The 25,859-nt window shown below is 48.1% G+C and overlaps 2 protein-coding genes across 3 annotated transcripts in view; one reads left to right on the top strand and one right to left on the bottom strand.

Moving 5' to 3' along the window:
• Positions 1–1,349: 1,349 nt before the first annotated feature.
• On the top strand, positions 1,350–5,882 carry LOC118161705 (5-beta-cholestane-3-alpha,7-alpha-diol 12-alpha-hydroxylase). Of its 2 annotated transcripts, none has more exons than XM_035317276.1 (2): positions 1,350–3,568; positions 5,677–5,882. In XM_035317276.1, exon 1 carries the CDS (start codon positions 1,555–1,557, stop codon positions 3,085–3,087), a length of 1,533 nt encoding a protein of 510 aa, XP_035173167.1. In that variant the 5' UTR covers positions 1,350–1,554; the 3' UTR covers positions 3,088–3,568; positions 5,677–5,882. The 2 variants fall into 2 exon arrangements, with proteins under 2 accessions (XP_035173167.1, XP_035173166.1); XM_035317275.1 differs by having other exon boundaries at positions 5,659–5,882.
• Positions 5,883–6,014: 132 nt separating this feature from the next.
• The window catches only part of OBSCN (obscurin, cytoskeletal calmodulin and titin-interacting RhoGEF), a 182,777-nt gene continuing 162,932 nt past the window's right edge, over positions 6,015–25,859 (bottom strand). Inside the window, exons 105-121 of the mRNA XM_035317274.1 lie at positions 25,596–25,768; positions 24,701–24,727; positions 24,053–24,205; positions 23,269–23,314; positions 22,575–22,652; positions 18,186–21,837; positions 17,464–17,586; positions 16,538–16,648; positions 16,256–16,423; positions 15,368–15,490; positions 13,559–13,729; positions 12,156–12,276; positions 11,248–11,487; positions 10,396–10,619; positions 9,830–9,905; positions 9,232–9,381; positions 6,015–9,098 (exon numbers count right to left, since the gene is read on the bottom strand). Coding sequence (XP_035173165.1) covers positions 8,921–9,098; positions 9,232–9,381; positions 9,830–9,905; positions 10,396–10,619; positions 11,248–11,487; positions 12,156–12,276; positions 13,559–13,729; positions 15,368–15,490; positions 16,256–16,423; positions 16,538–16,648; positions 17,464–17,586; positions 18,186–21,837; positions 22,575–22,652; positions 23,269–23,314; positions 24,053–24,205; positions 24,701–24,727; positions 25,596–25,768 — 5,814 coding nt within the window. The 3' untranslated portion in view covers positions 6,015–8,920. The remainder of the gene's footprint in view (positions 9,099–9,231; positions 9,382–9,829; positions 9,906–10,395; positions 10,620–11,247; positions 11,488–12,155; positions 12,277–13,558; positions 13,730–15,367; positions 15,491–16,255; positions 16,424–16,537; positions 16,649–17,463; positions 17,587–18,185; positions 21,838–22,574; positions 22,653–23,268; positions 23,315–24,052; positions 24,206–24,700; positions 24,728–25,595; positions 25,769–25,859) is intronic.

The following is a 25,859-nucleotide window of genomic DNA, read 5'->3' as shown; positions in this document are numbered from 1 at the left end:
AAGAACCAGGGGGAAAGAGAAAAAAGCATGGGCATGGCAGGATGGTGGTGGAGTTATTTGCCTTCCCAAGGATGGGTTTTGACAAGATAAAAAGCTCTGCAACCATCTTTAACACAAGTATTGGCTTTACATCACCACAGGGTGACAGCACGGCCTCAGACAGAAGAGCACGGACAGCTGGTACCAGTCCTTACACCCAGTGTAGCTTTAAAGTTCAAGGTCATTAGTTTGCTGATCTTTATGTAAAAGGTACTCCCCAAATGCTTTTGATCCTTAGCTGGGCTATTTCCAGCCTGGAAATAAAGTGAATACAGCAGTTGCATAGAATTGTGCAAATAAAGTTGATAATTTAAGACAAAACTCTCATCAGCTTCTTACTTTTATTGTGAGACCGATAGGACTGAGAAAGGTTTGGAGTTGAACCAGAAAGGTACGTTTGTTTTCACAGGCATTATTTTTTTTTCCAACATTGCTACAGCGAGTTTTCATGCTGTCTGTGTGAAAAACAGTAACGGTGGGAGCTTTGCTTAAAAAAAAGTGCCGAAGCACATATTTAGCTGGCGCTGTGATGTGGCCTTCACCCATGGGTCAGGTCACCGGGAGGGAACGTGGAAAGGGAGAGCAGCTGGGAAACAAATCAAAGATGCAGGCTGCACTCTTTATTTTGTGATCTCCCTGACGAGGGCCCGTGAGACTGTGCAGATTTTATGATGGGATGTGTAGGGGAAGGGGGAGGAAATGGGGGGTTGGATTGGCAAAGGCCAAGGGAGGGATAAGAGGGAGAGGGTGTTAAAGGGGCTGGTTGTGGGTAAGCAGCATGCCCTGTGCCTGGTCACCGCTGTCTGTCCCATTTTCTCTCCAAATCCTTTCCCTTTTTGTGTGATGTCCCTCCATCCACGCCAGGTGCTGTGCAAGGGGCAGCAGCTGGGGCAGGAGCTGCAGTCCCTGGGCTGGGATGGGATGGCAGCACAGCACGGCATAAGGGACGGGGGCCTGCTCCGTCCCCCAACCCTGGCAGGAGACATCGAGAAGGGAAGGGAAGATGGGTAAAACTCTTGGAAATCTTTCCTTTTGGTGTTTGAGGCGGACTTAGATAGCTGTCAGCCCCTTCCCTCTGTCCCAGCCTAATTTCTAGCAGCATTTCCAACACCCGCTCCTCCATTCCTTTTTCCAGCCTGCAGGATATGCCCATAGCCCAGTGTTAAAGGCAGAAATCACCCAGGGGAGTTCTCTGAAACTCCTTTTGCAAAGCCTGGGCTCAACGCAGCCCAGAAAAGGGGCTTTGCTTGAGCTGCTGCAGAGCCCACGCTGAAGCCCTTGGGCTTTATGCGGCAACCCAGTTGACTACAGCATGCCTTCCACCTTAAAAATCCCTGCCTGTTAGCCAAGGGGAGAGATGTCCTCACGCTACAGGGGAAAAGCAAATACTTGCTGCCAATCCGGGCAGATGCTATCAGCTCTGCATCTGCATATCAGCCCCTGGATGGGAATAAAAAGCACCTGCCTGCTTCAGCCTGGCTCAGGGTCACGCTCCTGGCTGGGCGCGGGGCTCTCATGGCTCTCTGGGCAGCTCTCCTTTGCGCCCTGGTGGCATCGCTGCTCGGTGGGCTCTACCTCCTGGGTGCCTTCCGGAGCCGAAGACCCAACGAGCCTCCTCTGGACAAAGGTATCATCCCCTGGCTGGGCTACGTGCTGGATTTTAGAAAGAACAGTTCAGAGTTTCTAAAAAAAATGCAGAGAAAACACGGGGATATTTTCACGGTGCTGATCGGAGGCTATTACTTTACCTTCGTGATGGACCCATTCTGCTTTGGAGCCATCATGAAGGAATCACGATCCAAACTAGACTTCAGGTCCTTCGCATCTAAACTGGTCCTCCAGGTGTTTGGCTACAAGCCCATCAAAGCCAGCCAGAGCACAATGCATGCTTTGAGCATGAAGCACCTGACAGGAGATGGGCTCAATCTCCTGACAAAAGCCACCATGGGTAACCTTCAGAAGCTGATGTTTTCCAAGCTGAGCTCACGAGAGGAGAAGCGACCGTGGAAAGAGGACAACCTCTTCCACTACTGCTACAACATCGTCTTCAGAGCCGGGTACCTGGCTCTGTACGGCACGGAGTCCCACCGAGGGGCAGATAACGAGGAGGAGGCTAACGAGCGAGATCTCATCCACTCCAACCAGCTGTTCAATGAGTTTCGGAAGTATGACCGCCTCTTCCCTTGCCTGGCCTACTCTATGTTGCCTCCCAAGGACAAAGTAGAAGCTGAGCGGCTGAAGAGGTTCTTCTGGAGCACACTGTCCGTGAGGAGAAGCTGTCAGAAGGACAATGTCAGTGGGTGGATAATCGATCAAGACCAATTTCTGGCAGAAAACAATGTCCCTGAGTACATGCGGGATCGTTTCAGGTTTATGCTCCTCTGGGCATCCCAAGGCAATACAGGCCCCACCGCCTTCTGGCTCCTCCTTTATCTCATGAAGCATCCAGATGCCATGAGGGCTGTGAAGGAAGAGGTAGAGAAGGTCTTGAGGGAAAATGGCCACGAGGTGAAGGCTGGGAGCCCATCAACTGACATCACTAGGGACATGTTAAACCAGACGCCTCTTCTGGACAGCGCCCTGGAGGAGACCCTGAGGCTGGTGGCAGCCCCACTGCTGGTCAGAGCCGTCCTCCAGGACATGAGCCTTGAGATGAGTAACGGCACGGAGTACATGCTCCGCAAAGGTGACAGGGTGGCTCTGTTCCCACACCTCTCCGTGCAGATGGACCCCGAAATCCACCCCGAGCCTCACAAATTCAAGTACGATCGCTTCGTAAATCCAGATGGCACCAAGAAAGATTTCTACAAGGATGGGAAACGGATGAAATACTTCAACATGCCTTGGGGGGCAGGCGTATCCATCTGTCCTGGACGGTTCTTTGCCACCACCGAAATTAAATTGTTTGTCTTCTTGATGCTGGCTCACTATGACCTGGAGCTGGTCCATGGTGAAGAGGAGATCCCAGCCATCGATGTCAGCCGCTGGGGGTTTGGGACGATGCAGCCCGTCCATGATGTTCGCTTCAGGTACCGGCGGCGCTTCTGAGAAGGCCTGGTTGTGGTATTTTTTGTTCAGGTGTTATCTATGAAATAAACTGCCTGATCTCATGGTCGCTGGATCTGTGTGGAGCCGATAGCAGTACGTTCTTGTTCGCTTAGTGGTTATTATGGCTTTCCTCTCTACCTCCTTCGCACGTGTCGCTGCCCTGCATCTCTGATTCCTGAATTCAGTTAGGTTATGAGGTAAAAGCTCGTCTGCACGCCCACAAGAGAGCACAGAGAGACAATGGTGAGGTGGGGGAGCCCAAATAACACCCTGCTGGGCTACTCCCAACCCCTGCACAGGGGCCACCAGCCCATCAGAGACCCATCTGCACAAGCCCAGAGGAGCACGGGGGCTTCGTGGCCCGTGGAACCTGAAATAAGGACTGCTGAGGAGCCAGCACCTTGTCTGGGACCCACAGGGACCTCAGCCATGTCCAGGACGTGCCATCAGGAGCAGCTCTCCGGACCGTCCCCAGATCAAGGTGGGTCGCTGCCAAGGGCTGAGGCATGTTGTGGGGTGAGGGGGAAAAGCGTTTGGGGATTGCACAGGCTGTATGATGGGATGTTTGGGGACAGAACCAAAGGTCTGGGGGTCCGTGGTGCTGGCAGCTGGTGTGAGCATGGGTGTGCAAGTAAGACCAAGCTGTATGAGCCAGGGAGAGCTGGGGATGAGCCCTGTGCATGCCAGCTCCACCTTGGGACCACTTAGTTTCCCTTTAGAGCCCTAATGACACATCGGAAGGACCACAAGGTGAGCAGGGATCCCAGTTTATTTTCCACATGAAGCATCATGGGCAGGATGGCGTCAGCTTGTAGTACACCCCTACAGGTCAGACAACAACAAATATCAGACAGCAGGATTTCCTAGGGGCTTTCAGACTGCCTTGTCTGTTGTCCCCTTCTCTCCTCTGTTCAAGACGAGCTCCTATGAAGCCTCCAAAGAGGTGCCCCTCACAGCAGAGGTGGGACGTACAGAGCAAGGACATACTGACAACTCATCCCCTGCTCATGCTTAAGAAAAGGAGAGAGTTTCCAGTCTCATTTACTGCTTTAGCAAGAGGAGAAGTGAATTGCCAATGTCAGTAATAGCCTACGGCCCCATTTTCATGCATCGCCCTGAACTGGGAATGCATGTGGCCACCTGCCCTACCAGGACTGCAGGAGGCTGGCTGTTCAAGCTCTGTCTTGTGAACAGTTTCTGGGGATAAAAAAAAGCTGTGTGTGTGTTTGTGTCTGGATTCATCCCACCAACCACAACACAGCTCAGGTGGGATCCCCTGCAGCACGCAGCCAGCTCACTGCTTCAGTGCAAACCATTGCAAAACCCAGAAATTTTGCAGTTTGCAGAGGCCAGGAGCAGGTCAGCCCTCCTGTGAGGGGAGGGCTGAGCCTGATCAGGATCCCGATGGTCCGCCACCCTTCCCTTGAGTCCTCAGAGGCCTGCTGGAAAGTGCCTCCCCTCCTCCAAATTCAGCCCCCAGCCTCTGCAAACGCGCAAGGACGGGGCTAGAAAAATGAACTGGGGCATGAGCAAAGATCATAACAACTTTAGCCCCTTACAGACTACAGCTGCTGGGACCTTCTGGGACCCCAAACATCTCAGTTTTATCCACCGTGTGTAATGAAGATTAAACTTTGCCCTACAAGCTCTGCTTTGGGTTTCCCCCTTCAACATCGTGGCTCTGGCAGCAGCACTCCTCCCAGGAGTTAAACCCAGCCGTGCCTGTGCGGAGGACACCAAACTGATTTTAACACAGACTTTGGACTTGGGAGGCTATGTACAAGCGAGGAGCACAACTCGAACATTTTCACGTGTGGCAAAACATCAAAGCCAGACCCTGCTCTGTGTTGTGAAGGACAGGGTTGTGCTGTAACTGCGCGTCAAGGGCAAACTGTCCAGTGCTGCCACACTGGGCATGAGCCCAGAGCTTGCAGGGGTGGAAATTCGGACAGAAACTGTCAGGCAGCTGTGGCAGAGCCAAGAGAAACAAGATCTACCTGTAACTGCACAAGGCTCAGCTATGACACTTCTGATTAAAAACTCCAGCACCTTTTCACAACCTCCATGTCCTCTCTATGGCTCTCATCTTTTTTTTTTTTTTTTTTTTTTTTTTTTCTATTTTTTTCATCACACATGGGTTATCTTTGCTCTGCTACCAGGAATTAAGCTGGAGCTCTTCCCAGGTTCTGGCTAATGGCCTGACCTTTACACACTCCAAACCGTGCCCACGGATGCCTTGGGATAGCCGGACAGGTAAAGGCCACAGCAAGGACGGTGCTGCTCCTTAACACGTGGACAACTGAACCTCCACACTTACAAATAGTCCCTGAAAGCACCTTAATTGCCCAGGAGAGCCAGACCCTGCAGCTGATACTGGTACCTGAAAATCTGCCCTGATATTCTCCCAGAAACGAGCTTACTTGCGTGGTTTCTGGTGGTTTCTCCCCCTGGTGAAGGCAGCACTGCCCTAGGAAAAAAAATAATACTCTGCATTTTAGTGCTTTACTTTCTCAGCTGTACTCCCAACCTGTGCAGGAAATCTGTCACTAATTTTTTTTTTTCCTATGACAGGAAACTCTTCCTTTCCAGATAACCTGTTTCTAAGTATATCGGGAGGCTGACGGCGCCAGCTGCTTCAAAGCCTTCAGTGACCACGGAAGCCTCTCACTCTTTGGGAGACACCCACGGTCGCACAGCGACGTCCTGGCCCAGTGGTGTCCCCACTCCAAGGCACGCTCTGGCACGAGGATTTTTTTTTCCTGTGGGTCGTTTACATAAAGGCTGTTCATGACTAATGCGCTTCGTGGTGTGTGGTTCTTGTTATTGCATGTATAGGCTCCAGGTCAGAGGGGAGGGATGGGTTCTGCACAAACACGGACTGGGTTTGAGAAGGGGGGGTATAAAAATAACTACAATGACAATGATTGAGCAGGAAAATTTGGCTTTACTTCCTTGTCAGAATGGTTAAGTTAACAAAACAATATTGAGTCTGGAAAAGACTTCAGACATGCTCAAATGCATGCAAGTGTGAGAAGCAAAAAAATCACTTAATTTGAGGAAGTGTGAAAGCTCCAAATGGGTTAATCAGCAGTCAACGTTTTATGCGTAGATGGGCTGTCCCCTGGCACCGCGCACTCCATCCCAACGCTTACCAGCAAGAGTGAAGACCTAGATGCGCCAACAGAAACCTTACTGGGTTTGTAAAAGAAGTTAAATTGAAGGAATCCAGGGTCCTGAAATGTTTAGTGGCCAGACCTCGTCACGCTGTCTGTGTTGCTTAAATCCTCTCTCCCTCAGGATTGGGATCTGGCCCTAAAGCCTTGGCTTTCTCTTCTGTAGAGCATTGTGAGGAAAATATTACCTTGCTATTCAAAGTTTTACAATCTGTTGAATCAGTGTTTGCTCTCCACAGCACAGTGAAAGCTCCTTTGCTCCCAGTTCACTCTGCACACCATGCAGGAGAAGTAGCTGTGATGCTGCATGCTTCAGGTCTGGGACAACACAGGTTAAACGCGTTGGAAAAGACCACCACTGGTGAAACAGCATCACGTCTAGTACTAAACTGTAACACGTTAGAAACTGATTTCCCATGCTCGTCCCTCTAAGGAGAGTGAGACGTGGCTCTGAGAAAGCCTCTGCTTACATGCTGCTTGTGGGGAAAGCTCAGGAAACCCAAGTGTACCCGTAGGTACCTCATTCACACCAGAGAAGCTCACAGGAACAGAGGTTATACGTGCGAAGCAATGGCACAGCTAACGCCGTCCTTCGTGACGGCAAGCAATCCTCAGCAGATCTTGAGGAAGAAAGAGTCCAGTTTAGGTTGCTCTGGACTTTTCGGAAGAAATAAAACCCCCAGCATTTGCCAATGCTGCTGGTGTCACGTCTCGTGGTAGGTGAACCTCCCTGGAAAATGACAGCTGGGCTTCAAAGCGGCAAAATCCCTCGTGGTGCAAAGCCTGCATGTAATGAGGTCACGGTCACTTGTGTGTGCTGCCTTTGCTGTCCTGTGCTGAGCCGTTCCCAGCACGTCACAGCGTGTGCAGAACTATCCTGTGGCAGGCAGAATGCACAAATCCAGACCTTTGTGAAGCCAGGAGGGACAGAGCAGTGTTTTTGTTGGGCAGCAAAGCAAGGCAGAGACTTTGCTGCAATGAACTGGCCCGGTGATCACACCACCGCTTCCCGGCTCTTGGATGTGCTCAGAAAAGGCTTGCTGCATGTGTTTGTTTTAGCCCTGCTTGTCAGGAAAGATATACAACTAATCCTCCATGGGCCAGCATCCCCCTCATGGTGAACGTCTTTCCCAAAGCTGCACAGACATGAAATCACAGCTTGGTTTCTCCAAGAGCTGTGTCTGTACGTTTATTCTTTAACGTGTCTCTAAGGCAAACCGTAAGCCAGGTGAGGGATTTCTGCAAGATCCTACGTGATGGGTAAGTTGGTCATCTAGGTCTAATATGAAACTTCAAATACACATCCAAAAAACTCATGTTTTGTGGAGTTTACTCACGCTGAACCCTTTGAGAAGCAGAGTCAGCTCTGCAGCAACAACAATGCCCTTGGAGGGCTGGTGAGCTCTATGACAGCAGGAGCTGCCACGGAGGGTTGACTTGGGGCTCAGGGAGAACAATAACTCTTCTCAAAGCCAAGCAAGCTATGCAGGGTGAGGATAAGACGTGCACAGTGGCTGGAAAGCCCTGTTGCCATTGCCCGCCCTGCACACACCCTGTGCTACCAGGCTGCTCTCACAGAGAGCGGCTCTGTTGTTTCTTGGTGACGTGGGATGGAAAGGGTTTCCTCACAGACAAAGTAAGGTTCAAATCTCCCCTGTGACACCACTGTCACACACGTACCACACCTCCCCACTGCAGCCTCCTCTTGCTCCACAACAGCCCTTCTCCACCCCAGGCTTAAGTCTTGGGTCAGGCCCCGTGTGGATGGTGGAGAACTCGGCCAAGTGTGTGGCGTGCTGAGCCCAGCTGCCGATGGTGCTGTCAGACTCCCACTGCTCCTTGTGCCTGGCACGTGGCAAGGACATGGCGTCACAGGACAAGTCACACTGGGAGGGACCTCACGAGTCTCTAGATCAATACTCTGCTCAACACAGGGTCAGCCCAGGGCTTTATCCAGTTGGACCTCCACATCTGAAGCCTCCAGACACACTGCTGTCTAATACCCCACAACTGCTCACTATTTCCCCACGATGAATCTTTCTGTCTTATTTACCCCGACTCCTTCCCCCAGTCTCCTATCACCCTCCCTGAGTCCTCTCCACATCAGATATTTTCCCGTCACAAGTGGTCACCGTTTTCTTTGGGATCCGAGGCAGGTGAGGCGCGCACCAGGCACTCAGACCTTGCTGCAGTGGTTACCGGGGGACAAGCAGGTGAGTAACGTGTCCAAGTGTCTGGCGGTGACATCCTGGGGCCAGGGGCAGAAGTCAGGGCCTGGTATTTGCACACAGGGAGTCTCTCTGACCTCAGGGAAGGATTTGCAAAGCTGCTTGGGGCTAGTCCCCCTCAGAAATGGCTATGCAAACCTTTCCCGGTTATTCCTGGAAGCATGGAGCTGAGTGTCACGTACCGTCAAGTTACTGTTAGTCAGCTGAGCCACATTAACAGCCTGTATTTCTGTTCTTACCACATGGCAATGCGAGTAACGTGGATTCATTTGCTCAGTTACGCTAAATTGCACTCACAGAGAGTGATGTGCACAGCCCCAGGCAGCCAGCCCAGCTCAGGTGATGCACAGTAACTCAACGGTACCCTTTGGTACCAAACGCTGGGTGCAGAAAGGGAGAGGGACACCATTCCTGTCCGTCGGCACGTCCCCTTCACTGGGCAATCATGAGGCCGTACTTGGAGCACAGCAGGCCCCTTTTCTTTTCTCGTTCAGTGAGGAAATTCCTCAGTTTGGTGGTGGGGAAGGTAACCAGCGCTTGCTGTCTGTTGTCCAGACCGGTCTCCTGGAGCCAAGGACTCTGAAGGCACTCGGAGGCTGACGGCCTTCCCCTAGGACACAGGTGAGAAAGTCAGTTGGAGATCCACATCAGGTGAGGAAGAGCCTCACAAATGGGAGAGAAAGAAGAGGCAACAGCCGGGACCTGAACAAACTGTCCTGCAAGAAAAGCAGGTGCTGCCTTACCAGGGATTTGCACACAGTGTGCTCTGGAGAAAGGACACGGCTCCTCCGGAGAGACCCGCGTAGCACCGCGTGAGCTTCACCTTCCCCTTCCTCATTGTTCGCAGAAACTCGCAGGGCACATCGGAGCTGACAGGGTAGTTGGCACTCAGCCTGCCCCAAAAGAAGAGAATTATCAGCACGGAAGGTGTAGCTCAAGATAACTCCTTCTCCTGGGAATTCCCACCCAGCTGCGAGAGAGGGAGCTCATGGCAATGTGCAGAAGCATGACATGGAGAAACAACATCCCAAAGAGCAGTGTTTCTTGACTTCAGCTGCTTTTTCTGGTTGGTGTAATTTGATTTTTTTTTAAAGCTTTTCAGATGAAGCTGAGTGAAAACACCAGCAGCTGCTGTGCTGCAGAACAGCCTCCTTACTCTACATGGAAACCTCGGTGGGACGGGGCCTCCTTGCAAGGTGCAGCCAGCTCCACACCCTTCTGGGGCACTGCCCAGGAGAGGGAACTGCGGAGGTTAACTGAGTCATTGCAGCTCCCCTTGGTGATAACGGAAACTGCACTTTTAAAGCCACTCCTAGGGCAGGGACGGACAGACTGACTTACATGATGAACGCTGTGATTCCGACGGACCAGATGTCAGTCTGCGGGATGGCTCCTTGCTCTGTCAGCAGTTCTGGAGCTAGAAAAGCAAATCGGTGTGAGCCGAGCTCCTTTCCAGTGCTACAGCACTGAAGCCAGCACAGAACAGTGGGTACTTTTACACTTTGCTGCCTTCCCAAAGATGAAAAACTTTCTAGTACGGGGAGCCAGTTGGGGTAACTCTCCTAGGTCATGACTGCAATGAAACCTTGAAAACATCAAACCAGCAGGCTGTAACGTTACAGTCAGCAGGCATCAAACCTGCTGGCTGTAACGTTGCATCCTTGAGCTTAGGACTCACGGAGGCCTGCCAGAGCGGTGTTGGCCGTGACCTCTGGTTGTGTCCCCTGTGGCCTGCAAGCAGGGTGGCTGTCACTGCTACCCACGCCCACCAGCTCACGCTGCTACTGGAGGGCAGCACCGAGGGGGCTGCTTGCTGGGGCCAGCTGCTGCCTTGACCTATGGCTCAGTCTCTCTGCTTGCCACAGATTGCCTATGATGCCAAGGTTCTGTGAATGAACTCCACTCACCCATGGTTTCGACATAGTCCAAGCACTTGTCCATGGTAATAACCTTGTCTTGCGTGTAGAACTGTGCGTTGCCAAAATCCAGGAGCTTCAGCAGGTTGGGCTCGGTGATGATCATGTTTTCAGACCTGAGATCCAGGTGCAGGATGCTGTGCGCATGGAGGTACTCAGCTGCACTGAGGATCTGCCACAGGTAATCTCGGACCTCCACTTCTGAGTACGATGTCCTGGTAGAAGGAAAAGGGGATAGAAACCAGAGGCGTTTTATCTGCACACGCAAGAGCACCATTCTGCACCCACTATCATCCTCCTCTGGATGTCTAAACCCAAGAAAAAACTCTACCATTTAGCAAATCTACTTTATAAGGAGATTTCTACCCATTTTGTGATTCAGGTTTATAGATACAAGAGGTTTGCGAGGTTGTGAGAGCTGCATGTTAGAGGAAGCAGAGGACACGCAAAAATCAAATTGCAGATTTGATGCCCACCATTCCCACTCTTTTAGTCAGAGGGTTCCAGCAGATCCATCTTCTGCCGATGTGAGAAGCAACATGGAGGGGAAACAAGGCTTCCTGAGCCAGAGTATTCTGGTTATTATGGGAAAGAGGGGATCATATTAACCACTGTAATCTGCTTTCAGCAACTCAACTGCGTGGCCCTGAATTGTCCTCTACCTCAGCCCTGTAAGGAACCTAAGTACCTTTTCATGTCACGAGAAGTTGCAGAATAAATGCATTGCAATTCAGAACAGAACAGATGGAGTGAGTTGAGCCAGTCTGACAAGTGAAAGCATGAGGTGCTTTGCTACCTACACCAGCCCTGATGGGGAAAACTGTTCCCTCCACTTGTTCTTACCGTAATGCCAAGGAGTGGAGCAGTTCTGGTCCCACACACATCTCCTGGATCAGCACCAGGTGCCGCGGGCTGACATAGGCTCCCTTCAGCTGAGCGATGTTTGTGTGGTGAAGCTTCCTCAGGACTTGGTACTCCAGGAGCACAGTCTGCTTGTCCTCTTGCCAGTAAGGGATAATTTTAGCAGCTAAAGTCTTGCCGCTAACTTTTTCCCTGCACTGTCGGACGATGCTGAAACGCCCCCTGGTACAGAGGAACACAAAGGCAGGATAAGCTTCTCCACTACTCCTGGAAGAGCCAGGAACTTCTCTATTTCAAAATCATGAGGATCCCATGCTGTGTTTTTCATCCATGCTGTGAGTTATTGCAGCCATTGTCAGGGTTTGCACATCCTCCTGTGTCTCTAATCTGTACAGTCACTTTACATCGCAGGAGGGAGAGCCTAACTCCTCTGGAAAGAGAGAAGTTGGCTCATCCCATCTAGAGCATGAGAACTAGCCCCTGCAGGCAGCTGCCTGCTTCTCTTGTCAACAAAAGAATCCCAAATCCTTCTGGGACTTTATTCCTTTTTTTTTTCTAGACAGTGAAAGTTGAATCCCAACGCCACTACCTGCAAAGGGTGTTGCAACAAGGAGAGGAGTCTGTTAGGCCTGGCCTCACTCCACAATATGCTAAGGGGCTCACCGCAGACCCCTTTGCTCTCCCAGAAAATCCACACATGAATCTTACCAAACTAAGATGAAGGTTGTTCAGCCAGTGATCTGAGGTTTATTTGCTCAGTGTATTGCTGTGGAGGTGTTCTGAACAAAATACCATGACTGCAGCTGAGCAGTGCATTTATAAAAGTGACTTTTTCTAAACTCTAGCCATATGCAGCATTTCCTGCGCCGAGTACGCAGGTGGATCCCTACCTTTTGATTTCTGTTTGGAAGGCATAGGTCTGGTAGGTTGGGAAAGGTTCGGATGGTGTGATTATTTCACTCTCTTCCTCAGTAGCAGCTGTTGGGAAGCTCTTCATCGCAGCATAAAGCTCTGCAGAGAAGAAGTGGCAAGGATTACATGGGAAAACAACTCCATGTGGAAACGGGAGCCTCTCTGAGCCACCCTCCACTGTCTATGGGCAAAGATAAAGACAACAGGAGAGCTTTCTCCAGGGAAGTCTGTGTGTTGGCTCCCACCTGTGGCACCAGGGGCTACGTGAAAGCAACAGAGTCTGAATTCACCATCCAGTAATTCCCTGGTGTGACCACTCTGGACTATATGAGCTCGAGTGCATGCTGTGTGCTGTGACTGTGATATCAAACAGCTCAGCTACCATTTCTCATCTGCTCACGTAAGCAATCAATGGGGTACAGTAAGACCCTGCTAAAGGATCAGAAACTTATTTTGGTTGCGTATACTGGGGAAGAAGCTGAAGTTGGTTGCTCTGGTTCTGGCCTGTGACTCTAAGTGCTCCGTGGAAATATTACAGCATCCCCTGACATAATAAAGCATCTGCTTAGAAATGCTGGACGCATTGAAATAAAGGAATCTGACAGCATGGGCCTTTTAGGGAGTGACTGCAAAGGAGCCATTTATTTGTTAATGAATCCTGGGCCAAAGGAAAGCAGATGACTTCGGGTGAGTTAAAAATATCTCTGTGAACTGACTTCTACAAAGGAATCGTCTCCACTGGGAGGAAATTCCAGTTAGACCATCCTTCCACTCCTTGGAAGAAAACATTTTACTGCAAGGGTGTATTTTTGTGGGGTCATGGATTGCTTCAAACAAACAAACAAACAAAACAAAACGAGTGAATAGTACAAAGTATTCAAACCAGAAAAATAGAATAAAATAAAATAAATTGAGCTTGGTTTACTTTGGAGAGAAAATACAGCTGAAAAATACCCCACAGTAGGAAGGCAACTCACAAGCATAAACCAGAGCACATGAATTAACACGAATTAATTATGACTGTGTCTATGAGAAGGAGCAGATCCAGGGTTTTAAACAGTGGCAGATGTACATGAATAGATCAGTGCCTCACGTAACCTGGTCGTTGTCCCAGACCTCATGACCTCATGTGGAAACCTGAGTGTGTATTCAGGGGGCAATCTACAGTTTCCAGATATCTTACATAGATATTCCCCTAATTCTGTCCTGAATTAGAAAATAATTTACTTTTAACTAAGAAAAACAAAGAGGGGGAAGCCCTAAAACACCTCGAGCCAAGTGGCATTGGTCTTGATGCACTTGTTCTTGATTTCTGGACCTGCATCTAAGAGTGCAATTATTTTGATGCAGGAAGAACACAATGCCCTCCCAGTGCTCTTACCCATTTGATCCTTCCCGCTGATTTTCACTTGGGCAGATGGGCTGCTGTAAGGGCCCATGCCTGCTTTACTGGTGCAGGCAATCCTGAAGCAGTAGGTAAATCCCTTGGAGAGATTTTTGGCATAGTAGCAGCAGTCAGCAATGTCAGCAGCAAGAGTTGTCCAGTCCCCACCTTAGCCAAGGAAAGAGAGAAAGAAATTAGGACTTGTTTAGGATGGTCAAGACGAAAAACTGACCTGATATGGCCTACTTTTGTGCATGGTGTAACAAGTCAATGTGGCAAACTCACCTCTTCCAAAGTCAGCTGGTTTATATTTGATCAATCCAAGGTGTGGCAATAGTGTTTCAGAGGAATGGTGAAACTTTCTTGTATGGTTTCTGTTTAACTAATTCATGCCACCAATCTCAAATGCAAATATATATATCATGAACTCCAAACAAACGCCCAACAAAATCACCTTATTTTCCCTTTGGCCCTGTCTTGAATCTTGCTGAAATCATGAGCTGCAGGATTTCAGCAGAAAACCTTTAATTAACACCCTCCTAGCAAACCCAGAATTTGAAACTGAGGTTTCAAGTTCAATCAGCTTTTATAAAACTTAGGTGAGATCTCAGGGAAATGAAATTGTAGGTTTGGCTTGGACTTACCATCCATGGGACTAAGGTGTGAACCAGAAAGTCAGCAGCAAACATTTCACATGGTGCGATGTCCCACACTTTGTCACTACTGCTGTGCTCAAGGCTGAACTCAAAATTCCCTGAGATTGGTTGAGACTAAACCCATCCCTTTAATCAAATAAACACTGACAGAGAGCCTCAAATCATAGCAAAGGCAATAATTCCCTACCTAAAACAAAGGTATCGATGATTTTGCCGGGTACTGGTGGAATTAGGGTGTGTGTATGTGTAAGAAGGAGCTTAAAATCAGAGAAGTTTCAGAAGAAGCAGCATGCCAAAGCCTACTGTCAAATAATGCATAAGACAAAGATTATTTTTTCTGTTTATCTTAATCCTCCTGTGCTCAGGAAAGTAGGATTTCACTTGTTCCTTTCAATAACACAGACTGTGATTGAAGATGGTAGATGCAGTTTCCTGGTTTTCTTCCTACCTGGAACAACTTGCATCTAGCATCCTTTCCAAAGTCTTGGGTATAGATGTGTCGAAGGGAATGACAATAAAGAAAGGTGTGTTGGAGGAAAAATGACTGACATCGGCTCCAGAATAAAAAGGTATGTTAGCGTTAATCCAGAATTAAGTGTTTGGAGAATTAAACGGAGCACGGAGAAGTACAATCCAAAGGGTTGTGTGTGTGTGACTGCAATAGAAGGGACAATCAAACACAGTACTCTTAAGAACAACAAAAATAATCCCAAGAGAGACAGAGCAGACCCAGTGATTTGGTTCAAAGTTCATGGAATTAAACAAGAAAACATCCACGGATTTCATCGGGCTCTGAATCAAGCCGTGGAAGAGAACAAAAGGGATGGGATGCAGTTTGATCAAACTTGGGTCATTTGGCTGTCTACCCTAAATTTCCTGCATCAGCGTGTTTGGTTAGTGTAGGGAGAGCTGCCTTTTTGATGGACCATCCTTCTGCACTGACTGTACAGAAAGCCCAGATATAGGATGATATCATCTGCTAACCGCCGTTGCTGTGGACGTTATTAGTGTATAATTATTTCATTCCTAACTCCAAGCGAGGGAGCTAAAGCAAGGCTGTTTCTGAATAAAAATAATACATCCAGATGGTGGGGAGATCAAACAAATCAAGATGTTCTCTGCAAGGCAGCAAGGCAGAGCTCCACTTTACCTTCACTCTTGCACTGGATGGTGTAATGGACAGGGGTGTTGGTTTCCACGGGTTTCCAGACCACCTGCACTCCATCCTCGTAGACCTCCACGATGTCAGGAGGCGGAGGGCTGGGAGGAACTTCTGTCAAGAGGAGGCACGACAACCAGTGAGTGTTAGCAGCAGCACTGCTGTGATACACACCCAAACAGTCAGCAGTGACCGATATTCTACTTCCACATATATGTGTAGTGTACATACACACACATTCTTAGTGGAAGAACAATTCAGCCGTGCCTAGTTTAAATTCACTATTAAGATTTTGAAGTCTGATTCTATAACCACATGGTTACTAGCCTGGTTCTAAATCCAGGAGAGAGACTAAAGGGCAAAGAAAAGGGAACAAATCCCGCAAAATGTGCCACGCCACCAGAAAACAAGGGCTGTGGCTGTGGACTAGAGCAGGCAAGGGAGAAACTTTCCTGTGAACACATTAGTGGGAATCTCACCTTGCAGGTATTTATAGGACACATTTCCTTGGTGGCAGTACTGCCTAAACCTGGGGCTGCCTTCAGCTTCAAAATCTAGTTGCTGAACTAAACCAGTTTTGTGAAGTTTGTTAATGCTCAGCGTCTCGCTCTCTGTCCACGCTCCTGAATGCCAGCTGCATTAGCTATTACAGAGACCCTCTTGTATTTTTTTTAAATCCACCCTGCTTCTAACTCTCAAGTCACAGAGTCTCGTGATTTCAGCTGGCTTCTTGCATCTAGCATAAGGGGAAACAACAAAACCAACAATCTGATGAGGGATAGATCCTCAAGGGCTGACCAGCTCTGCATGCAGCACTTAAAAGAGACAAAAAAACAAACAAACAAACAAACAAAAAAACCAACTAGATTCTTCTCTTACCTGCTTTTCTTATCATGCAAGAGGTAGATGCTGAACCCAGGGAGTTGGTGGCCACGCAGGTGTAAATGCCAAAATCATCGGCGCTGACAGAGAGAATAGTTAACAGCTGGAAGTTTTTGAGTGTGGATGAGATGAGGATCCGACTGCTGCTGTGGACAGGTATCCCATCTGAAAGGCAAAAGACATGAGAAAAAATAAGTACCCTGCAAGTTCAGGTGCTTCAACCTTCCCTGCACCCCTGTCCTGGGGCCTGGGGACTCCCTAAAAGGGTGCAAACATCACCTCTGAACCAGTTGATGTGCAGGGAGGAGTGAGCTGCCGTCCGGCATGACAGAGTTACGCACTGTCCTACAGCAGCAGCCTGGTCTAGGAGCTCTTCAACGAACAAAGGCGCTGTGAGGAAGAGAAAAAAGTACTGATGCAGAGCGGACAGAAGCGCTACATGAAAAGTAAGTGCAAGTAGGATGCTCTAAAGCATCAGTTTAAGAGCATTCTGTTCGTGCCCTGACATTCTGTTTTTTTTTTTTTTTTTTCAGAGAATTTGGTTTTCAGAGAACCTCTTGGGCACTGGGCATGCAGGCACAATGTGACTGCCCACACGTGATGACCAAGATGGACCTGGGGAACATGAGCGTTGTGCAGCCCTGCTCGTACAGCTGCAGCAGCAGAACCCCTCAGAGGGGAGGAAGAGTAAGTCACAGCAGGAGTTTTCTGCTGACTTGGTCTAAACGTGTGGGCCAAACTAAATGATGGCATCTCAAGGACAAGGGAATCGGATCAAGACAACATGAGGAGAAGGACGAAGAAATAAAAGATGGGTATGGAAGGAAAAAAAAAAAGCCATTTAGTGGGCTGCTCTACTATTTCTCATCTCACAGTGCTGCCTCTTACAGCAGCTTGCCTGGCCCTTACACAACCATGCAGGTCTGTAGCACAGGAATCCACAATTCCCCACTTCTGCCATCTGGGTACTCCACTGGCTACCCTTGGATACTCAGTTTCTTTCCTTTCTAGTTTTCAAGTAGGTTTTAGTTGTCTTTTGTGGTTTCCTAGAATGTCTCCAATTTGCAAGCAAGGCCACGAAAAGACAGTTTTAGCGAAGACACTCTATACAGTACTGATAGAAACTGTATAAAGGACTGATATTCACACATTCATTGTTGATGCTTCCTAATAGAACTAACTGGTGACTTATGCAACGGCGATACCTTTCTCTTTTGGCATGAGGCTTGATAATTTGAAGGAAGCGAGTCCTGATTTCCACTTCAGAGATCCTTCAGCCCCTGTTAAGGGCTCTTTTTCTGTTACCTCACTCCCCAGCTCACCGAACTCTGTTTCAAAGGAAGGATGAGAAGTCATTCAAGGCCGTCCTTCCTCCCGTGGCATGCATTTACAGCAGTGTTCTGCCATTCATGCAAAAATAGCTTGGCAGACAGGGACGTCCTTGTTAACAAGCCTTTAGTCAAGAGCCTTTAGAAAAGGCTGTGACAGCCATTACAAGAACATACGGAAAGAGCAGGGTGCATGTAGGGGTGGCAGAGAAGTAAGGACAGATTCTGTGGTCCAGACATGAATATCATCAAGGTAGGTGGACTTTACCAACTTAGCCCGCTCTATTTAGCCTTCAATATTTGTCATGGTCATATGATAGCTGCGGATGGAGGCACGCATGGCTTTTGTGCACACTCAGGCAGGGGAATTCAGCTGCTTCCATCAGCAGATTAACCCAGCTGACTCTGCACTGGAGCAGGACACTAACAGAGAGCTGGTGGTGGGGCTGAGGACAGCTAATTTCATGACCTGCCACTGCCAGTTTTGCAATGACTGTCTAACCACAGCCTCAGCTACGCTGGGGGGGAAAGGAAGAGGCAGATTTAGGAGAGCTCAGTTATAGTGGCTAATCCATGAAGGCACAGAATGAAATACTTACCTTCTTCTGGCTCTGGCGATATCTTTCCTTTTAGGATTCTTGAAATATGGGCGACAGAAGCTTTTACTTTCCTCTTCAGACTTTGCTCCACTGACTGCTCCACTGAGTGAGACCTTCCATAGGGTTTAAAGAGTCCTGCCTTGCTGTAGAAGGAGCTTTTCTGCTTGCCACTTGAGTCCTTTTGGGGTCCATACATTTCCCTATGGCTCTCTGATGCTTTTCCCATGACTAAGAGGTTAGCTGCCTTTGAATCCTCAGATATTTCCAAATGGTGCTTCCTGTTCTTTCCTTCTGCCTCCTCTCTGATGCACAGTCTTTTATCCTCATGCACGTGTCCTGCAGGAGGTGACCTTGCCCTTGCCCTTTCACTGAAAGGTATAAACCGCCTACCCGTTGGTTTGGGCGGAGGCTTCCTAAAGTTCATGAATTCAAACGGAAAATAGACAATGTCATACAAGTCAGAGAAATTCAAATAGGCAGGCTCCACCTCTGATATGTCGAGTTTTGGAGTTCCGCTGCCCGGACCGGGCGCCTCATCTGACAGGTCTTTAATTTTCACTAAAGAAACTTCTGGGTGTCTGCCGGTGCCCTTGCTCACAGGCACTTCACTGGGTGTTTTCTCGGCATCCAAGCTCTCCGTCGGGGAAATGCTTGCTTGGCTAGAACTGAGGCTCTCGAATGCCAAGTCCTCCAGCTGTTCGCATTCATGGGGAACCGTTTGCACCCCCTGCCCTTTTGGTACCTCTGACTCCTCGCTCACAGCAAGGTAGGGTTCTGCGAGGTCATCCAGCTCAGAGACTTCTCTTTTACCCCCTCGTACAGAAGGGCAGGAGCTGTCCATGGGTGCTTGGCTATCCGGGCCTTTGTAGAACATCTCTGTGGGAGGAGGGATGTGCTTTCTGCATTCCTCCTGGCCAGAAACTGACTCTGCCCAAACATTCATCTCTTCAGAGAGGGAAACCATCTCGTCCACTAAGCCCTCCAGCACAGCAGACTCCTCATCGCTGTAAAAAGAAGACCTGTGATGGGAGAGCTCCTGACCTTGATCCCTGTGGAGCAGTGGTGGGACGGTTTTTCCATCATCACAGCTTCCACTTTCTAAGGCAATGTCTCTCCCCTCACCACAAACCTTTAGATGTTCCTCATATTCTAGCTCATAGACTGAAGCTGGAGACTGAATGTCTGGTTGTGGAGCACTTAAAATACCTGGGCGCATGCCCTCCAGAGCAGCAGAACCTTTGCCACCAGGATAGACGGCCTTGTGCTGCTCAAACGCCTGGCTTCCAAGCTTGGGGCAAGGAGCAGACAAATTCTGTCCCACCTCTGGGCTTCCACTCATCGTGACAGCAGATCTCACCTCACTGTGAAGCAATGCCCTTGCATGTTCTTGCTTTTCACTCTCATAGACTGAACGGAGAGCAGTATTTTGGGATGTAACAGCTATAGCTGTGTGCCTGACCTCCAGAGCAGCAGACACCATGTCGCTGCCCCGAGAAGCCTTCTGGGCTCCCCTGATTTCAGCTTCACAGACCGAACTGGGAACAGATGAACCTTCACTCCTCAGAGCAGCCAGCCTCTCCTTGCTGTGAGCTGGCTGCTCCCTTTCAGCGTGCCGTGCTCTGTCAGCAATGGCAGTTCTCGTCGGTTTTGGTGGCAGGACTTTTGAAACAACAGGGTGCTCACCCTGTAGGATGGCTGATGTCGTGTCTGCGTGAACAGAAGCCTTTGTGTGGGCTTCACTTTCACCACCGTGGGCTGAAAGTAGAGCAATCTCTGCAATACTTGGTCCTTCATCCTCCAGGACAGCAGATCTCACCTCTTTGTAGGTCTCTGGCTTCTGGCGGGCATGTTCACCAGCTGTTTGCAGAGCTGATGGGACACCTGGCTGTTTGCCCTCCACACCAGTAGGTGCTGGAATGCTTTGGTCGAAAAGTTGCTGACTTTTCTCTTTACACACTGGAAGTGAATCACTTTCTGTCTGTGGGCCTCTTAGAACAGAAGAGCTTTCGTGCTCCATGAGATCAGACTCAACAACGCTGTGAGCAGAAGGCCTCTCATGGGAATGTTTCTGCCTTTTGTCTTTCCAAGGTGGAGCTGGGGCTGTCCTTTTGATGAGGAAGCCCTCGCCTTTTAGATCGGGATGGGTGTCAGTGCTGCGGGCAGACTCCTGGGGCAGATGGAACGCACCTCTCGTACTGCCATGGGCTGACGTGGAGGTGGTCTCTGACTGCGGGACTGTCGAAATGGCCTGCTCACCCTCCTGAAAAGCAGCGTCAGGAGCACTGCCAGAGGGAGGCTTATCCTTCTTGATTTCATGTTTTTGAGCTGATGATGCATCATCTGAGTGTTGGGCAGACAGAATGGGGCTTTTGCCTTCCAAATCTTCAGCTTCCTCCTCCACGTAAGTAGCTTTTGACTTCTTCAGTAAATGTTTCCTATTCTCGCTCCTTTGAGGTGACACTGGAAGTCTGTCCAGCTGTTGCGCACAAACAGCTGGGCACCCATTGCCCTCACAATGTGTGGAAGGAGAGAGCTGCTCTTCTGAACGATCCTTGCTGGCTCTCCTGAAGTCCTCTTGCTCTGAAGTGCCTGCAGAACATCCCTTGCCTGGCCCCGCAGAAATGTCGCAGTGCTCGCTACCCTCAGGGCAACTTTCCTGGGCCGTTACATCGCAGTCTTCTTCCAAAATGTCTTGCTCCCTCACTGACCTCGAGGCCCTCAGCCTGTAGTCATCCAGGGAACGACTCCGGCTAGACCCAGCAATAGCAGGATGGGGTGGTTTCCTGGCGGTATCAAACGAAGCTGATTTGGTCAAGGAACCCAGCAAGCTTTCCCTGTGATCATCTCCATCATCAGACTTGCCTTCTTCTTCTTCCAGTTCAAACTGTTCCAGGAGGGGTTCACGGAGACCGCTGAGGGGCACCTTTGAATATCCAGCTTTCCGGAAAGTTCTTCTGGCTCTGTCCAAGTGCCTCCTGAGCTCCCTGCTGGGTGAGGAAGGCGTTCTTGCAGGTAGTTCAGCTGCTTGGCTGTAAAAAGTGCTTTTAATGACGCTCTGTCTAGGAACACACACAGGTTTTTCTGTCCCATCCCCAGCCTTTTCAGTTTTGTCCTTCTCAGGTAAAAGTATGTCTGCTTTTTGTTTTTGGGACAGATCCGATGCATTTTCTGAGGAAGTCTTCACTGATGAAGGTTCAGCTGCACCACTTCTTTGGGACCGCTCTGCTCTTTCATCTCGAATTCTGGGCTGAAGCCCCTCCTCCTGCTCTTTTAAAATACCTGTCACGAGCTCTTTGCTTTCTGTAGGTGATTTGTCCTTCACTTCACTTTTCATTGCAGCGTACTTCTTCCTCATGGGTTTTATTGGAGGGATTGAGATTTCGGAGTGCTTCTCTTCACGTGGATGTTTTGGAGGCTCCTGGCTGCTTGGTGCATCAAATATGGACAAGTGCAGTTCAGGTGCGGAGCCAAAGTGCCTCTTCTTGGGGAAGTGCGAGTTCTCGTTGTCTGAGGAGGAGCCGCTAGTGCTGGAGGAAGTGCTTTCTTCGATCAGATGCCGGGAGATGGCCAGGGAGGTGTTGTCGTGAGTCCCTTCCAGGATTTCTGGGATGGATCGCATCACCAGTATGGATTTATAGCACATCAGGGACCGCTGAAAGCCAATACAAAATACAGCACGATCAGCTGGAGACGTGGTGGAGTATGGTAAAGCAAACTTACTAATATTATCTCCTGCACCCTAAAACCCACAATACTAGTTAAATAACGCGTTGCCACCCTTTTATAAATACAGTCAGCCTAAGCCTCCGGTGTTCGTTGAGCCTCCCTCACCCCTCATTCACAGAGATGAAACCGTATTGACTACACGGAACATCCTTGTTCTTGTAAACAGAGAAACTGGACCTGTTCTGAGATTTTTAAAGACAATTTGGCCATTCAAAGCAGATGGAAAAAGAGTTTTTAACCAAAAACATTAGATAAGTGCAAGGTGCTGCACCTGGGTCAGGGCAATCCCAGGCAGGAGTACAGACTGGGAGAAAAACACACACACACACACAGACAAAAAAAGAAAACCAAAGTAAAAGCCAAAATTTCTGCAGACTCCAGCAGGAATGTAGCAACCTACTCCCATCTACACACCTAAAGGCAGGGTTCAATCCTTGTTTCAGTGCCTGGTGGAAAAGCACTGCACACAACCCAGGACTAGAGTAAAAGCCTGGGTAATTTATTTCTGCCACATCCATATTACTTCTGGGCTTATTCCCCATTCATTGCCAAGCTGAGATCTCTGCCATGCTCGCTGTCCTAGCACAACAGACTTTAAAAGATTCTAATGTAGCTGAAAAATATTTAACTAAAAAGAACTAACATAGATTAAGGCCAACTCACCTGCCACTTGCTCCGAGTCACAATGAATTTGAGCTGCTTGGTGTTAATGAAATGAGCTGTTTCAAGTGGGATATTATGCTGCCAGGTAGAAGGAGAGGAAAATCAGTGGTTAAAAATCCTGACTGCATTTCCAGAGAAGTTGTTATTTGATTTGTTTTGTTTTTAAGGACTGACTCCTTCCAGAATTGTTTAATTTAGGACAGTTATAACAGAACAAACTCTGCAATCCCATTATGGCTACATTGCAGGCAATATCAGTTTTTCAATGATAAAAGCAAGCCTTGTTCAATGCACGTGATTCAGTAAATTTCCTTAATTATTATTTCATTTTATTATTATTATTTTTTTTTTTATCTTCTTCCTTAGAGATTTATGGCACCAGAATATAAACCATAACTTCCTTCTGCAAAGCCAGAGTTTCCTCTCTCTACAGACATGTTATATTTGCTCATGTCAGTAGTAATCTTCTGAAAGGAAGGATATCCTGGCACGTAAACACCAATGTCTCCTCTTTCTGGAGAGCCATGCCTGCACTTCTGTACAGGACAGAAAGTAGGAGACCAAGAGAAAAAAAAATAAAACAGCAAATAATTATCAAGCAGCCTCGACAAGTTATCAAGAGCTGCCCCTTCAAAGGTCTTTTCCATCCTAAATTTATTTTTATGGTTTTAATAAAGAACAAGGGCAAACTTACCATGAACCACTTGTGGGAAAGACAGTCCAAAGCACTAGGCCTGTCTCTGATAAGAGAAAAGATAACCATTTTAGTAGCAAGTCACTTCAAACAGCAACCACAAGACCTTCCTGAAAGTGCCTGTTTCATATGGACACATGCATACACATCTGTGTAAGTCCTTTTGCTTCTGTTTTGGAGCTTAGAAGCCACAGAGACAGAAAGAAGGTTTCAACCCAAGGTTTCCTTCCCTTGAGGCAGAATAATTCTTCCTGCCCAGCCTGAGACTCCCTGCAGATCCGCAGGAAGATCCCACGGCACCCTGTAGGGAGCCTGTTCAAGGACATCAGGAGCAGTCCAATGAGTGACTCTGACTCTGTAAAGGACCAAAGCAAACATAGCTTTGGCACCAGGCAGAAAGAACAGAAATGAAATTAAAAAGCAATGACCTCTATGGATGCCTTCAAGCCTCCTTTTCTACTTGAAGCTGCTTAATAAATGTGGTTCATATTGTTTAATTTCCCCATAACTCCCTCTGTAGCCGTGCTAGCTCTTTGCACTTCCCCATGTCATTTCAGAAGCTCATCTGCCTGCAGCTAGGGAATAAAGACATTGCCATACCAGAAGCAGACCTCTTTCACAAACTGTGTTCTGGGTGGTGAATAAAGAATTAGGGCATAATGCACCACATCTCGCTCAACATTCCACTTTTCAAAGCAACTGCAGCTCTGATGAGCTGAGATCTGCCTGCTGCGGCACCAATATCTTTGCATGCCATCCGTAGGAAGCACAAAAATGCACTCACTTGGGGTGCTGCTGTAGGATCCACTTTATAAAATCCTTTGCATCTTCACTCAGGTGAACAAAATCAGGGGTAGTCCATGAAATTTCTCCATTTTGGATATTTAGAAGTGTTCCTCTGTCGTTCTCCCCGGCAAACGGAGACTTGCATGTTAGGCTTATTTATGGAATGACATAAAGTAAAAGGAGACAGACTTTAGATTTTTACTTGCTGTTCAACAATAGGAGCACACATGTCTACGTGGGGCTTGAAGAGGCCTGAGGGACACCATGCGTGGGACTTGCAATGCTTGTGAACAGTGCATCCATTAACAGAGCATTGTTTACTACAGCATTACTCCACATCTGTCTGAATTATTTATCCCTTACTCACAGATAAGGAATTTAGGACCTGATTTTTCACAGCTGCAGTAGGATGGTGGCTTAAATGAGCAAGGGAAAAACTGAACCTGATCCATCGCTCTCATTGCTGAGGAGAAGAGCTGTCAAGTCTTTAGGCAGGGGCAGTGCCCAAAGCCTTTAAGAGAAAATAACAAAATAAATTGCCAATGGACTTGATGCTTCACTCACTCAGATCCCTCACTGGAAGGTGCTGGAAGGCTCTGACTGGCAGAGGGATATTGAATAAGTATGTCCAAGCAGATTTATTTACCTTAAATATGTGATGACTCCAACAGCCCTGAGGAGAGAAAGAACACAAATGTCAGACGTCCGTCACTTTCTCCCTCCTTCTCAAGCACACAGCCCCTTTTCCTGCCACTAGACACCTTAGCACAGTAAGATAACTTTCTTCTCCCCACCTTTCCAAATAAAATAAATCCCCAAAGCTTTTGCTTTCACCCTTTATTCCCTTTTAGCATTTTTTAAGATTGTTCTCAAGTATTCCTCCGTTTTTAAAGCACAGGTAGAGGCGAAGACTCAAAATACTTTTTAGAGAATGTTTTTAGAGGCCTTTTCTAGAAAGCCTCCTAGGATCGTTCTCTCTAGTTGCTGCCTCTTTATGAAAGATCGGCTTCTCTAAGATGCTCCTTTGCATTAATTAGCTGTCGGAGTTCAATAATGGTTGATCAAAACAAAAAGAAGGAGCTTTAAATAGCCCTAAAGGGTTTGGGATTCTTGGCGTTCACTTTCAGTTTCCTTTCTTATCATCACTAATCCTTTTACTTATTAAATGTTAAGGAACACCTTTAGTAACTGCACCAGTTCTATCGATGTACAGTATTAATCATTCCTTAGTGCCCCCTTTGTACCTATAAGCATGTGGGACATTGCAGACATTGCAGGTGCAACCAACAGCACGTGACTCTGAACAACACTCCCCATACCCCACACACTCAGATTTGCAAGGCTGAGGGTACTGCGCTTGTGATGAGATGAAGCCTATCCACTGCAAAATAGTTCGATGTAACTACAATAAATTACCCTATGGACTGAATGTACACACGGTATAATGCTGTTACATATTCCTAATAAAACCTTTATTTTAACCTAGAAGCCCCAAATTCAGGCTGTCTAGTGCAAAAGATTTTAGACTGACAATAGGTTACCAGATATCAGTTGCTTTTGACACTGGTGACTGAGAAACAATTTCTGGGGCAACGAACTCTGGAGACCCATATTTGCTGAACTGAGGCTCAAAGGGTGTGATCTTCTGAGCAAATCCAAAGTCACAGATCTTAAGGTCTTCCCTTTCAGGATAAACCATGAGGATATTCAGAGGCTGGTAAAATAAAAATAAAATAAAAATAAAATCAAATAAAAATAAAAATAAAATAAAATAAAATAAAATAAAATAAAATAAAATAAAATAA

The sequence above is a fragment of the Oxyura jamaicensis genome, chromosome 2 (assembly GCF_011077185.1).
Source record: "Oxyura jamaicensis isolate SHBP4307 breed ruddy duck chromosome 2, BPBGC_Ojam_1.0, whole genome shotgun sequence".
NCBI lineage: Eukaryota > Metazoa > Chordata > Aves > Anseriformes > Anatidae > Oxyura > Oxyura jamaicensis.
This window is presented reverse-complemented; position numbering and strand designations above follow the sequence as displayed.

Excerpts from the sequence above, each read along its gene's own strand:
- LOC118161705 (XM_035317276.1), top strand. The coding sequence starts at position 1,555 with ATGGCTCTCTGGGCAGCTCTCCTTTGCGCCCTGGTGGCATCGCTGCTC.